Below are 16169 nucleotides of genomic sequence, written 5' to 3'. Positions count from 1 at the left end.
TATTAACTATAACTATAAACTACACTTCTCACAAAAACTAGGGAAACAGTAAAATTTCCTAAATTGCTTAGTGGTTTTCGAAAAGCTGCATCTCGGTGGAAAATGGTTGCACGGCAAATGGAGCTCCGACAAAGAGCAATTTGAAGCTTTAAATTTCTAGTTGTAAGATCTTTGAGAATTTTTTTTTTATTTAACGGTTATTTTGTAATCGTCAGTTAAAGAGCGACACAAAAATTTTCGAAATTTTTTCCTGTTTTTTTTTTTTTTTTTTTGTTTTTGATTGCATGGGCTTGGAATCATTTTTTCCGACTAAAACTAGCCATACAGTCAACTAGCGTGATTATTTAGCTTCAATTTGCTTTTTTTTGAATTCTCGCTACGATCATTTCTCTCTGAGATATCCGCATTTTACGATAAAAGACCATTTTATCTTTGATCATTGATATCTCAGTAATTAATAACCTCACCATAAATCGGATAATGGTTTTGGAAAGTAGAATAAATTTCCTATATGATCCTTATTTAATTTTTTGGGAAGTAATTTTTTTTTTTACCCTTAACGTTGGTTTGAAGTGAACACAAAAAACGCGTTTTTACGGGTTTTCAGAAAATCTATCGCTCACTTACAAATATTAATGTGGGGACTCATGTTTCCAGGGATTTTTACAGTATAATAATATTCCTCTAATAATCCTGTAAATTTTTAAATCGATCCATCGAGCCGTTTTTCCGGACCGATTGATCAAAATTTGACAAAAGTATTATAGGAGCAAGTGCATTGTTTTTAAACATTGGCTAAACATTATTACATGAAATGGATAAAACATTTTTGTTTTTAAGTTTTTTCGTATTTTTGCGTTAATATCCTATTAAATTAAAAAAAAAAATTTCAGTTTTTTTCGCATTTTTCCGTTAGTATCTTAATAAATTAAAAAAAAAAAAAAAAATTACTTCCTTTGGTTGCCATCATTCTCCATTTTCCGAGATTCGCCTATAACCTCTAAGTAACAGTTCATTTTTCAATTAATTCTGTGTCCCATAGTGGCAAAAGAAAAAATTCCTACTCTCAGTGCGGCTGTAAGTGGGCCGCAAGTCGCTTTACGTTTTAATTGAAAACCGAATCCCTAAGGCTTAAAGTGCGCAGCAAAATTTTATAGCCAGTCAGCGGCCACCAACTCACTTCGAATAAGTTTGCATTTTTAATTGTTTTCTATATTTTTAAATTAAATTTCTTTATATCCTCTATAATTGATTTTCTACCTTTTTACTTGCAGTTATGGAACTCTAAGTCTCGTCAGCTTCAACGACTAATGTAATAACTTCAACAACAACAAAATTAATAAAAACGACTGTCGCCACCATAGAAGAAGAAATAAAAACCAACATATACAACCAACAACAGCAATATGTGGCTATCAACTTGAAACAGCCATAGACAAGTGTTAAAAAATATATTAAAAAAATTCAAATGTGGTTGAATGTGCAGAAAACAAAAAAACCACTGCAAACAAAGGCTAAAATAAAAACAATCAACAACATCCAAAACAGAGCAGCACAATAAAGGTTTTCCAACAATTCTGTATCTCTCATCTTCCCAAGCAAAGTGTGCAAAAAAAAAAAAACGTGAACGTTTTTAATTTATTTTAATTTTTACATACAACAAACATATACACAACCACAAACAACAACATTAAATCTGCGTGTGAAAATTAAGTTTGTGCTATTCGTTGTTTTTGTTTTATTTGTTTAATCATCGCACTTGGCGGTTGCGTTTTGATGCCGATGTAATTTCCCACACTCACAGATTAGTGGCTCTCTTCGTAGTGTTATCGAATTTTTCTCAGCCCTCAAGCATTATTCGTTTGTGTGCCTACATTGGTTAAAACTGTATGACATTACTTGGGCCTAGCGCCCCTGGTATGGCCTTTATGATGAAAAAGAAAAAGTATAAGTTCAATGTTGAGGTGCAATTGCAAGAGCTCTCCGAGGTGGCGCTTGTGAACGAGGTGCTGTTCGCAAAGATACGATTGCTGGATGGTGGCTCGTTTCAGGAGTACAGCAGCAGGTGAGTGTGTGTGTGTGAAGGAAAATGTGTCTTCATTGTCATTTGGGCATTTATCATAAACAATATTTCTAAACGGAGATCAATTTAGAGGTATCCAATTTAAAATTAAGATAAAACAACAAAAATTCAACTTGATTGGGTAGTTTTTACTATTTTTGTGTAGAACCGCTCATGACATTTATTTTTAAAGATAATCCCTTTTAAATATTGCCGCAACTGCGCCGTAATTCGGCCATCCGTAAGCATCAATTTTGAATGTCTCCCTGTAGGTTTTCGGTCCGTATCTCGCGAATAACTTTAGTAATGTTGGCTTCCAATGCTTTAATCGAAGCTTATTTATCCGCAAAGCCTTTGCTTATCTCTACAAATAATTTTCCAAAGGTGTGATATCACACGATCTGAAGGTCAATCCGTTGGTCCGAGACGAGAGCTAAGTTGCTCACCGAAACGAGAACGCAGTAAATCTATCGGTTCATGAGCTGTATAGCAAGTAGCGCTGTTCTTCAATTTCCGGCTTATAATCTAAACATTATTCCACTGTTGGACCTATAAGTGCTGGAATAACTCTTGGTCCTATATATCAATAAGATGCCACAGCAGCAATCACAAGTGTTTTAATTGAGGTGGAAACTCGGTTTGCTAATCGAAAAACTTCGCAACGCATCCAAAACGCAAACATTTTATTTTGAATAAATATCTGACAATACTGTACAATTAAACCAAAAAAAAAAAAAAAAAAAAAAAAAAAAAATAGAACTAAGAAATAAAAAAATAAAAAAAATGGTACGATTCCGTCAATGGATTCTGATAGAGAAACAAAAAAGAAAAATATACGTTTATCGGCAATTGAAAAGTTTGCGTCTGAATATTCTTTTAGGGGTGTCAAATTTCACAGCTTTTGCATGTTCTTATGTTAGATTGGGATAGGAAATTATATGACCCTTGTATTTTAGGCATGCGATGTGTTCAGCAGTTCTGTGTTAAACACAGCAACATTTATGTTGAGCATTTTAACCCTCTAACTCCTCAAAAGATGGACCTTGTTTGTCTCTTTTCCAGATAAGGGCAAAAAATACTCATAATAGAGGGGTTGTTAGAGATTAGATTAGATTTGTGGTTGCTGTTGTTTTAACAGCATAGGCAGCTCTGTCTGTGTAGGAATATCATCGGCCGTCTTCGTCTAGCTCATCTAGGGGTAGGCCCAGGAAACATGCTGTTTCGACAGGTTGGGCCCAGAGGGAGAGGGGGGTTAGATGAGTCGGTTTGAGGGGGCATGTGAAGAGGTGTTTAGTGTCGTGCGGGGTACCTTCACATGCTGGACATGTGTTTGGTATGTCGGGGTCGATTCTGGATATGTAGGAGTTTAACCTGCTCACGGGGAAGCTGGAGCTCTTCATCTGCAATAGGTGGTGGTTGGACTCCGATTACGGCATTCACAGGACGGGAGTTCATGAAGGTGGTAACGGTCTCCCGGTGGATGTCGTTTATTGACTGTCTAAATACTGTCCGGTCCAGTAGGTCCTGTTTGTCCTTTGTGGTCAGTTTTGTCCTGGATTTCGTCAGCGTAGTCTAAGAGGTGTCTCCTGACGTGCCTGGGAGGCGGCTCAGGCTCAAGCAGGTGTCTGCAGGTGTCTGAAACCTGCGGTAACATCCCAGCAGGAACTGCTTGCTGAGCAGTTTGTTGTGCTCCGCTACTGGGATCATTTGTGCCTCGTTATGTAGATGTTGAATGGGAGACATCAGAAGGCACCCGGTCGCTGTCCGAATGGCGGTTTTTGCCGGTTCTACGTTACCGGAATGACTCGGGATTTTCCCGACCAAGGGCTGACGCCCCAGTATACTAGCCCTGTCTAATGTACCGCATATATTAGATTTGTGGTCCAAGCACTCAGTCAGTAAGACCATTCTACTATTCGGATAGATTACAGTGGAAGGAATAGAGTGACAGGATAGATTCGGTATGGATGTTAAGACTAAAAAATTGATTTGAGGTCACTTTTCCACGAATCTTTTTGATTCATTGATATATCATAAGGGATTCCGAAGAGGAAGAGTATGAACTTTATTCAAATTCAGTACATCACACCCCAATAGCTTAAGTCTGATTCAAGAAAACGCTGCACAGCTACAGAGAAAATGCTCTACAGTGTCCCCATTCCCACGGCAGGATATGCATATTAGGTCGCAAATGATTCCCATGGTAGCCATGTGCTGACCACAGTCGATGTGCTGTGTGATTACATCCATCAGTACTCTCAGGTTCTTCCTACTAAGTTTTAAGATAAAAAAATAAATAATTGGCGCGTACACTTCTGTTAGGTGTTTGGCCGAGCTCCTCCTCCTATTTGTGGTGTGCGTCTTGATGTTGTTCCACAAATGGTTTTAAGATAAAGATTGCTAATTTCCTGGTTGGTTCCTGCACACAGCACTTGGCTACTCTGCAGGAACTGAACTCAGACCAACGTCTTTTATGGGTAGACCTCATGGAGTCGTCAATCCATACTTGAATCGATACAGAATTGACATCTAGAAAGAATTCAGGGCCTAGTGGTATGCCCGCAGAGCCTTCATTACGCAGTTAATCAGTCAACTCGTTCCCTGTAAATAATACCTCAATCTCCAGGCACCTAAATATGAAAAACTATGTTGTGTCTTGCAATACTGCTCAATTTTGTCTTACTTTCACCTACTAATTTCGAAGAACGGCGTGGGTTAGCAAGGCCTCTCAGTGCAGCTTGATTGTCGCTACTAATTCCAATACTATAATACCACTTCGCCACTTTTTCTTAATTAGCCAGTATGGTATATTCAAGATAGCATAGATCTTCATTAAGAATACCGTATCCATCTGTCTTGTAGCGTAGGAGGACTTAGTGTCTTCGTCTAAGTACCATCCATATCCGCTAAAATCACTCCTTTCGATCCGTCGGTGTCGAAAGTGTACTGAAATCGCATTAATAGGTTCCCTCGACTTAACCATTGATCTCTATCTGGGATGAAAACATCATACTTCCTACCGAAGCTAACGTAAGGCACCCGATTGTCCGCTGGCATCGAGAACAGTGTGCACCGCTCCGACAACTGGTGTCATACCTGACAGTGGCCGATGCTTACATTGTTTCCTCAGACTCTTGACTGTAAGTTGAACCTGTACGCCGCCTTCATCGCTTCCTTTCGAATTTGAAGATCTAGAGGTTGCAAGTTCAGAATGCTATTAGAAGCATCACCAGATATACAGGGTTTGATTGAAAAGTAATGAGCCTTATTTTTTTAAAGCAGTTTTATTAATCCTTTTGGCTTATACAACTAATATTCTTCAAAATAGGACCCTTGAGCGTCAATACACCGCTAGTAGCGGTCCTTCCACTGCAGGAAACGCATCCTCCGAATCGCGTTCAACTCGGCTGTCACAGTTTTTTGGATCGCCTCGATGGAGTCGAAACGCCTCCCCTTCAGCTTTCTTTTCAGGCGGGAACAAGAAGAGCCCCCATCTTGGACAATTCAGAGGTGCAGAGGAATGCGGTGTACGCCGGCGCATTGTCGTGATGAAGGGCTCTCGGCCTTCCTTCAACGACTTGTGCCACCGTTTTACCTGGACACTGGACAGAGATTCGTCCCCGTAAGCCTCCTTGAGTAGCCCAATGGTTTTGGTACTCGTTTTGTTTAGCTTTACGCAAAATTTGATCGAGTAACGTTGCTCCAACGATCGCTGCATTTTCCCCACTGCAAAATCCCAACACACTTTTAAAACAGCTTTCACGCGCGGAGCGATGTTGACTGCACCGCTGTTGCCAGCGAACTGGGACCGGTTTCTAGTGGAAGGGGAAGGTCCAACGATCATTTTCCCCCACCAGCCGGTTCGGTTGATCGCTTGGCAGACGCTCCGCGCGGGAAGGCTCATTACTTTACAATCAAACCCTGTACTAGTACTCATAGCACCTGTCACACTTCTCATAAAGCCTGGATAGGGTTTGACTCTGGAATCAACCGTAATAGCCTTCCAACGGACTACAGAGGCGTATGTAATAATGAGTCTAATCAGGGTGATGCACAACCAGTCTACTATAAGTAGTCTTAGACCCCATTGTCAAAGGCTCTTTTACACTGCCAGAAGGCTTTTAGTGTTCAAGAGACCTTCTGCTGAACGTACGTCTACCAGGTTATCTTACAATATAGGATTACTCCTAAGTATTTGTCCTCAGAAGACAGTTGTAGTGTTACTGCTTTCAAAGTGTGTAGTAACAGGCCTTCCATATTGCGTAAAAGAGTAAGGAAACCATACTTCACTTCTTCCTATGCCCGAACTGTTTAAAAATATGATATATCGGTACTGGTAAAACAAAGCAAATTCGACATGTCTATACCAAATCTACATCTGAAACTATTTCGAATATGAACCAATTTTCGTAGAGAGGTCTGAGAGGCAAAGTAGTTGCTATATCGAATACAGATTTGCTTGCGCCGGTCTCACAGGGTCCATTTATTTGGTATCAGTTGATGGCATGTCTGCGATCGCGACACAAATCACTGTTCAATAAAAACTTTTACGGGGGATCGGGATAGGTGGACCGAAAAGCCGCCATATATAATTAACAATATCGTACAGGCTCGGCTACCGCCATCTAGAGTACTTCCGCTTACTTGTTACCGTTCGAGTCTTGCTTTGTCTGCTGGGCAGGTCTTTGCCTCATCAGGATATTGTCTCTAGAGGTTGCTGTTGAGACAGCTGCTCCATCTCGATTGGAGCTGGGCAATCTTACGGCAGTTCTGACGCCTCGGTATCGAGGGGAGCTGGATGGCCACCCTCTATATTTTTGTCACATCTCGTGTTTAAGTCTGTCTGATTGCGTCGCGGTGTTAGGTGCTCAGCATTTTGGAGTAACGAGCCCTCTTTTTAGGGGAATTTACCTACTGCTCGATATCGTTTCCTTCCACACGTGTCGGGAGTAACAAGTTCATTAAGTTGAAAAAGATTTATTAATACAAAAATAATATTTTATTATTGTGTTAAATCCGGCTCGCTCCGGGAAAAAATCATAATGCTAGAGAACTTTCTTTACTGATTCCAAATTTTACTCTCAAACATCTCTACTCCATATCCGAATAAGGGTTAGTGAGAGTTAGTTTTGATCAACTGTCGAAACGTTTGGGTAGCTTCAGAAAACTTATGTGAGTGCGAATCAAATTATAGAAGTCTTCATTTGTAAATCTAGGCTTTCCTTTCAAATTCTTTACGTTGTGGATAAGGGCAGGCAAATCGACTAACAGATTTTATTACATTTCTGTTTTTAATGAATTCTAATTCCATATTTTTCCCCCCACAGAGAGGAGGTACGCGATCATCGTGTAGTATGGAATCGCAACTTCGAATTTCCCTGCAAAATGTCCGCCAATGCGTCTACGGGTGTATTGGATCCGTGCTACTTGCGCATCTCCATACGCAAGGAGATGAAGGGTGGACGTAGTTATTTTAAGTTAGGTTTTATCGATATAAATCTTGCCGAATTCGCCGGCGCCGGACTAACATCCCGACGCTTTCTGCTCGAAGGCTATGATTCACGCCATCGTCTGGACAATTCCATGCTGTTGGTGTCCATCAAAATGCACATGCTCAGCGGTGATATACTCTTCAAGGCGTAAGTATACACAGCGGTGGTTTGGGCGATTTCCAAATTTAGAGAAAAAAAAATTCTCATTTCTTTTTACACAACTCTACTTTTAGACCCACACCAAATTTGAAGAACAAGCAGAAACCCTCTACAGATGATTTGGCCACAGCGTCTACCGGCGTCGGACTGCAAACGCCCACTGCAACGGCGTTGCCAACCATTGGCAGCGGTGTGGGCAGTGGGGCGTCCAGTGTCAGCGGTGGCAGTCAGGGCATACCGGTTGGCAGCGGGGCAACATTAGGCGGTGGGTTAAACAGCGCGACCAACACACGACCTGTATCCACAGTGCGAGATGATGGTAAAAAACATAAAACAGTGGATGAGCTGAAAAATAATTATTGTTGTATATCGCAAATGTTTCATTTTTAATTCCAAATTTTTTTTTGTTGTTATTGACACAGATTTGGACCCACAAGTAGTGATCGCTTCAATTGTGACAGACTCTGGCTTGTCGGAATCTTCCGAATCGGCCACCACACTTACCACTGAAGCATTGTTTTTGCAACAGCAACAACAACAACAGCAGCAGCAGTATGGCGCCTATCCACCTCAAAATTCGTTAGGTCCAACAACAACAACAACTACCGTCGTGACACTGACGAATGCACAACAAATGCAGCCCTACGGTGGCATTGGTGGCACCGGCGGTAGTGGTGGCGGCGGCGGCGGCAGCGGCAGTGGTGGTGTTGGCAATGGCGCAGCTGGTAGCAGCGTGGGGGGTATACTGGGTATTGTGGGTAGCAGCAATTGTGGCACGACCAGCGCTAATGTGATGGGAAGCGTTGGTGGTGCTGGTGGGGGCTTGGGAGGCACTACTGGAACATCGTCGATTATGGAAATGGGCCACTCGCGTAATTCCAGCAACACTAGTCAAGTGAGTGTGACAACTGATGTGCACCTAAGCATATGCCGATGATGATGTGCGTGTGTAGGCCATAATTTATTAATATAATATTTTTTTCCTCTTCTTCACTTCGGCTTGTTGCTGCGTGCAGATGTCGAAGGGTTCGGGTTATAGCAGTTTTTCGCACAGTCAACATTCGCGGCAAAGTTCTGAAGGCGATTCAGGGCATGCAAGGTAAGCGTTTTTGTTGCAATGCAACAACAATTCAATTATTTATTTATTCCTACCTTTTTTGTAAAGTATTATTGTAATTACCAGATTTTTTTATATATATTTTTATGTACTAATTTGCTATGAGACTAATTCGAGTACTAAAGTAAAATGCAACAAAACAAAAAACGAAAACAGTTTATAGTTTATGTATTATAAAGTTTTTTTGTATAAAATACCTACATAGATACGAGTTTTTGTTCGATATTTTTTGTTTTTGTATAACACCCACGCCTACTTTAACAAATCAACAACAAGCAACACTAACCAAACAGAAAACAAAAAAATAATAATTAACAAAAATAACAAGTAGCGCAAAGGCGCTTCGATTCTAACTACGCTAATCCACTACATGAAATACTAAGCTACTAAACAACAACAAAAAAGACCTCAGCTACAATAACAAATTAACAACAGACAAATGCTCAATCAGTATTCCAATTCTAATAAACAACTCAACTGGTTTAATGTGAATATTTTTTTTTAATATATTTCTCTTTTACTTTTTGCGGAATATTACTGCTCATTTTGATATAAGCAACGCTTACAGATGAGATTTTTGATTTTTTTGTTCTTAGTTTTTAAATAATAATTATTATAGTAAATTTTTTTATAAAATGTTTTTTTTTTAGTAAACTTAAATGCTGATTGAACTGCCTAAATATTTCCTTATGTACTAAATTTCATACACTTAAAAATGCTAGTTTTAATTTTCCCTACTACCCCAAATTTTTACTCTTAACCACTAATCGTTCATTAGATAATTTTTTTTATATTTTCAATACTCGAAAAGTAGCCTTTAGTGGTATTTAATTTTAGGTTATTTGCGTATTTTCGCGCGCTCAAGACGCTCTAGAAACATTAGTGAAAAATGGTTTATGAAACATTGGATTTTTTCGTAAATATTTTGCGTCTTTTTTTTTTTTTTTTGGAAATGCAATGGAAGGATAAAATTTAATTTGGCTTAATTTTGTTTAAATTAATTTGAATTGAATGCAGCTAAGTGGAATTAAATTAAATTAAAACTAAATTCATTGAATTTAATTCATTCACATCAAATTAATTTAAATATTAAATTTGAATTAAACTAAATTAAAACTAAATTAATTGAATTTAATTAATTTTGAATTGAATTGATTTGAATTGAATTGAATTGAATTGAATTGAATTGAATTGAATTGAATTGAATTGAATTGAATTGAATTGAATTGAATTGAATTGAATTGAATTGAATTAAATTGAATTGGATTAAATTGAATTTAGTTGAAGTAAATTAAATCGATAATTTTGAATTATATATATTAGTTGAATTGAATTCAATTAATTTAATCGAGATTAACTGAATTGAATTAAATCGAATTTGATTGAATTTGAATTGAATCCTAATGAAGTTAAGTTGAATTGGAGTTAGGTTAGGTCGGTATAGTTGCCCAAGCAATAAGTACACTTGGACGAAGAATAGTAAATTCGTCCTTTGTGATACCATTATGAAGGAGGTGAAGTGAAAGAGAAAGACCGATGGGATACAGGGAGAGGGCGGGGAGAAGTGTTGGTAGGATGGTTAGGAGGGTAGGTTAAGAGTGTGTGGATTACGGACGATGACTATGCTGCGTCTGCGTCAACCGCTTTTGTGCTGCTGATGAAATTCATCAGATTTTGAATGTCAGCGCCAGCTATATCAGCCGGCGCAGCAAAGAAGGAAGAGCCAAGATGCCTGGATCTTAGCCCCGCCAGAGCAGGGCGGCTAAGGAGAAGGCGCTGAGATGATTCTACCTCATCCTCCATACATCCAACGCAAAAAGGGCTCGAGGTGATTCCCAGTCTCACAGCATGCATTCCCCGCGCATAGTGACCTGTGCGAAAACCCACGAGATTTGAAAGCTGACATTTTGCCAACCTCAGAAGCTCGCCCGAGCTCCTCCGGTCCACACGTGACCAGAAGGATTTCGCGACCTCACATGTCTCTTGTCTGGCCAGCTCATCCGCCTCACAGTTTCTCGCATGTCGCTGTGACCAGGAACCCAGATGAGGCTTATGTCAAAGAATTCGGACACAGTCGAAAGTGAGGTCAAGCATTCCTTGGCCAGTTTCGAATGCACCGTCACTGACCCGAGGGCCCTTATTGCCGCTTGGCTGTCGGAGTAAATATTTGCTTTCTTGACTGTTAGTACGTATGTGAGCAACCAATCAGCTGCCTCCTTGATTGCGACTACCTCTGCCTGGAACAGACTGCAGTGGTCCGGTAACCTGAATTTGAGTCTGATGGGGAGCTCCTCGCAAAATACTCCTCCGCCAACCTTTCCTTCCAACTTCGATCCATCCGTGAACAAGTTCACCAGGCCCTGCCCAAAAGTGTAGACAGAGGGATGAACTTAAAGTTTCTAAGGATGCTTGAGTGCCCATAAGTGGGGTTGAGCTTATAGCCCGAGCCCCTTAGTCTGATTGCGGTACGTGTAGCGGCAATTCTGCCTGCGATGTGTACGGGTACCATATTTAACATTGCGTTGAGCGCCAGAGTAGGAGTCGTTCGAAGCACCCCACTGATGCCAATGAGCGCTGACCTCTGAACTCTCTCCAGCTTCTTCATCAATGTCGTCTTCTCTAGTGAGTTCCACCAGACTATGACTCCATATAACAAGATAGGTTTACAATAATATCATGTAGCCAAAAAAGAACTCTAGCCGAAAGGACCCATCTTTTGCCAATTGCGCTCTTGCACCCATACAAGGCGATTGTTGCCTTCCTCACTCTTTTCTCAATATTGGACTTCCATGCAAGCTTGCTGTCAAGGATAATACCTAGGTACTTCACCTTGTCAATAAGCATCAGAGGAGCGTCCCCTAGTGAGGGAAGTTGAGCTCTGCGTATTTTATATTTTCTCGTAAATAGGGCGAGCTCCGTCTTAAGAGGATTCACCGACAGGGCGCAATCCATTGCTCATCTAACTCAAGTTGTACAGAGTATCCACAAATTTTCCTCTAGCGATTAGTGCCATTACCCTACGTAGGCAATTACCCTGCAGCGCCCTTTCCCCAGCTCCTCAAGCAAGTCATTTACGACAACAACCCAGAGGAAAGGCGAGAGAACACCACCTTGCGGAGTGCCCCTACTCACCTGCCGCTGGATGGAGATGCCGCCCCACAGTTCTGTCGCTAAGCATTTTAAAGATAAATCGAATAAGGTCGGTTTCGACCCAGAGACCTGGTAATTGCCTCCGGGAGGACAGAAAAAAATGTTTCTTCTACTCATAACAAATTGAAAGCTGTGAAGCCGTTTTATTCAACAACGTTTTGTTGTTTGGAATATGAAACTCTTGCAGTAAATGAATGAAATGTCATGTGACCAATTTCTTCAGATTCTTCAAACTCAGTTAATCTCAAAATCAATAATATAACAACGTTTACTTGTATGGTCTTGAATTTCCAAATTCGTTTTTAATGTTTATTTAGCGAAATTTTACTTCGAATTCATTGCAATGAAAAAATTATTTTTTGTTTGACGTCGAGGTTTTGAATCTATTCCTGAAGCCTACATGTGAAATTGGATTACTATGTTGCTTGAGATGAGACGATTATTTGTCTGGGAAAAGACAAGAACTTATTCAAGCTGCTATGAATGGTCTTAACCATTCAACCCTCCATTAAAGTCTGAATGAGAAAAGAATGAGATGAGACTCAAATTTGAAAGAGTAAAAACACGAAAGCTGACAAAAAAATTTGCAAGCGTTTTTTTTTTGTTTGTTTTGTTTGCACATCTAAAAATACACCAACCCTTTAATTGCTGTTATTGAAGTTTTTGAATTCGAAGAAAAAAGTCTCATGCATTAATTGATTAATAAAATTTTATAGTAGTGCTTTCAATAAATGCGAATTTTTTCCGAAGATTTTATCAACAAAATGCCAAATTGTTTCACTTGAAGAATCAAACTCATAAAAGTGGCAAATGCAATGCAAACCTAAAAAAAATCCCCAACCGCACAAACCAATTTTTCAATGTTAAGTTTAAGGCCAGTGTGCGACAGTTTGATGTCCCCTCAAAGGTGACGGCATGGCTAAAAGCATGAATACATTCGGCGGGCTGAGTATTTTTGTACAGACATAGATTCAAAGAGCCAAGCAAACCATTTAGTTATTGTGCTGCGTAATTCAAAAAAATTTGAGCACTTTGAGAAAAAAAAAAAATTTTTTTAAATAAAAAAAAAATATTTTAAAGCGGGTTTGAAATATTTATGGTTTAAGACAATTTTCCAAAGCTTGCGAAAACAGTTTTACAAAAAAGAAAAAAAAATTTAAGTGTGTTTGAAATATTTGTGGTTTAGACAATACTCTAAAGCTTATGAAAACAGTTTTACAAAGAAAAACAAAAAATTTTTTAAATATTTAAAAAAAAATAATAAAATATTTTAAAAAATATTTTTTTATTTTAAAATATTTATAGTTTAACAAAATTCTCTATGGTTAACGAAAACAGTTTTACAATTTTTTCCCTTCCTAATTGAGTGTTTTTTACGCTTTTCGCACTTCAAATGTAGAGCAAGGATTTACAAATTTTATAGTAATAATAAAATTCATGAGTTTCAAACTTAACACAACTTTAAAGTCGTTTCCGATAAGAAAGTGGAATGTTCGAAAATTCGAAGTTTCGAAGATTTGAATTTTCGAAAATTCTAATCTTAGTTCATTTTATTAAATGTTCGGAAATGTGAAGTATATTCGAATTTTCGAAAATTCTAATCTTCGAAACTTCGAATTTTCGAACATTTAATAAAATGTATAAGCTACGCTTATGAACCCCAAAATTCATGAAACTTTACGTGCTACTGAAATGTGATAAACAACATTTCATTAAATGTCTATTAGGAGATAATTTATTATTTGTTTGCTTGCAGCGTTAGTCACTTCACATATAATAAGTGCACATACAAACTTGGCTACCAGTCAAATTTTTTACTCATTTCTGTTGAGTGTCAAATACCAACCCACAAACAAAGTACAGATGTTTGTTGGTATATGTCTACAAGTGTATGCAAATATTTTATTTGCATTTATCGCTTGCCAGTGAATTCTTTTACCTCATAAATTTTCTTAATATTTTGTTTTTCTTATTCGGTCATTTGAAAATTTCATTTAACTGCTGTAAACTCACGAGTTTCGCAGTTTTTTTTGGCCTCTGTGTTGCGTTTTTATTAATTGTATTTTTGGGCGTCAACCGCAATGAGGTCATCAGTATGCAGATATGCATTTATTTTTATAGGGGCTCAATTATAAATAATCGAATTTGATTTCGTGTTGTAGTTTTTGTTTTTTTAGAATTAAAATAAGGGAGTGTTGTATATTTAAGTCGCAATGCAAATCGAAAATGTGAGTATTGAGGTACGATAGCTAACCCAGGATAGGCTGGTAGTATCTAGGGTGCTAGACTAGTTAATTTCTATTAAAGCTGCTACATAAATATATACAACGTAATATACTGACCTAACTTTTTCACATGATTCAAAGAAAAATATACGCTTTACGAGTATATATTTCTGAAATATTTTTCCCAGAAAAATAACAACAAAAGTGTAGCACTTAGTTTGAAAAACTTCGCCAAAATGGGATGGCATGTTTTTTTATCGTTTCTCTCCACATTTTTTCTTAAATCGTACTTTAGCGACCTAAGCTATTTTGATCTTAGTTAAAATAATGCTAATTAGATGCACAAAATGAAGTCAAATTCTTCTACCATTTGATTTTCTCACGTGGAGGAGTTTGTTGTTTTAGTTGAATTTTCTAAGGTGATGATTGTTGACTGTTAAGAAACCTATTCGGTGCAAAAAATATTCATTCAAAAACTTTTTGTATTCAAGCATATTTTCTTTTTCCCCACCATAGACAAGCTTTGCCAGTATTATCCTTTATGTTATTTCGTCTGTAATACTCGTCGCAACCGCCTTTCTCTGTAACTCTCCCTCGGGCGCTTCATTCGAATTTGTCATTATCTAAAATTTTTAATATACAACGGTGACTAACTCGCAAAATGTGAGTCTTAGTCGTCGACCGATTTGCTCATGCTTTTCAAAATGACATTCGTTGGCAACGGTGGAAAAATAAGTATCTTCAATATTCCAGAGTGAAAAAATGGTTTCTTATTTTTCAGAATATCGCTCTGTGACCACAAAATGTCCCAAAAAAGTTTTATCTTAGGCAAAGGATTGCAAATTCTGATTCCAATACTGATTTGAATAAATCTTTCGCTAAATAAAAAAAAAAAATTTCTGTGATATATTAGAATTATTTATTTTCACCTTTATGCGGCCCGTTGATTGTCTGTTTGTAGGTATACTGCAGCTGTTTAGTTAACAAATGTCAAATGTGATTGGCGTACGACGTCATTTGCAAAAAACTAGACATCTTCCGATAAGGTGATTAATTTGCGCCACCCACCTTGTATGTGCGTACTGTATTATCTCATTCAGAACTTTTTCTTGGAAGAATTATGTGTCCTTGAACTTTCCTTTTAACACGTGCACTCCAAATAGTAATTTTTCGCGTGCGTTTACAGTCAGATTTGTAAATTGAAGATCCACAATTGATTTCTCCACTTCAAATATTGCATAACTTTAAAACTCTAATGGTTTTAAATGAATAGTTTCTGAGTTATAATTAATTTTTAGATCCTTAAAATTTAGAGCAGTTAGGGTTTCATTTTGCCGAGACTTCAAGAAATATCTCTAGGAAATATCGTTTGTGGACTCTTTCACTTGCTCACTCACTCCATCTTTCCATTGCCCTATCTATCTTTCTATTTGTCTTTCTCAGTTATGTATGTTAAACGTTTTTGGCGGAAAAACAGTTTTTTATCTATCTCCCTCTCTCTTTCTTTGCTATATTCTGAGAAGCCTCATGACAGAGAAAAAGTTATCTTTATACCTCTTCATTATCGCTCACTAATAAATGGGGTAGCTGAGGGTTTAGATAGTTATTGTGATGAGTAGGGAGCACGAAATGCATTTGGGTTGAAGTGGAAATTCCTATTATTTTAATTTCAAAAACATTTCTTGCGCCCCTTTCCCCTCTCTTGCTCTCGCTAACTCTATCTATCTCGCACAAAACACAGCGAGTATGCATCTATCTTTATCTGGCATACGCGTTTCTTAATATTAACGTTTTAGGTAGTCAGTTGTTTTTCAAAACAACCAACTCCCCTGGCAAAGCTTCTTCAGTGGGAAAATCTACCCCTTTGCCTTCGTGGAGCGTGCCATTTTTAGAATCGATCACAGAATTTTTTCGTTGGATTACACTTACTTTAGAATTCAACACGAAAAAGATGAAGATATTAA

General features: G+C 38.2%; 1 protein-coding gene across 4 annotated transcripts in view; it reads left to right on the top strand.

The window, feature by feature from the left end:
* The first annotated feature begins 1325 nt into the window (after positions 1–1325).
* LOC128864488 (EEIG family member 2) overlaps positions 1326–16169 on the top strand; it is a 48762-nt gene continuing 33918 nt past the window's right edge. For 2 of the 4 annotated variants that reach the window (XM_054104172.1, XM_054104171.1), the window contains exons 1-5: positions 1330–2065; positions 7390–7701; positions 7788–8032; positions 8136–8608; positions 8730–8812. In XM_054104172.1, the coding sequence (XP_053960147.1) occupies positions 1890–2065; positions 7390–7701; positions 7788–8032; positions 8136–8608; positions 8730–8812 (1289 nt within the window). In that variant the 5' untranslated portion in view covers positions 1330–1889. Of the gene's footprint in view, positions 2066–7389; positions 7702–7787; positions 8033–8135; positions 8609–8729; positions 8813–16169 lie in introns of all 4 variants that reach the window. The other 2 variants (XM_054104175.1, XM_054104174.1) reach the window with 2 other exon arrangements.

The sequence above is a fragment of the Anastrepha ludens genome, chromosome 5 (genome assembly GCF_028408465.1).
Source record: "Anastrepha ludens isolate Willacy chromosome 5, idAnaLude1.1, whole genome shotgun sequence".
In the NCBI taxonomy this organism is placed as follows: Eukaryota; Metazoa; Arthropoda; class Insecta; order Diptera; family Tephritidae; genus Anastrepha; species Anastrepha ludens.
This window is presented reverse-complemented; position numbering and strand designations above follow the sequence as displayed.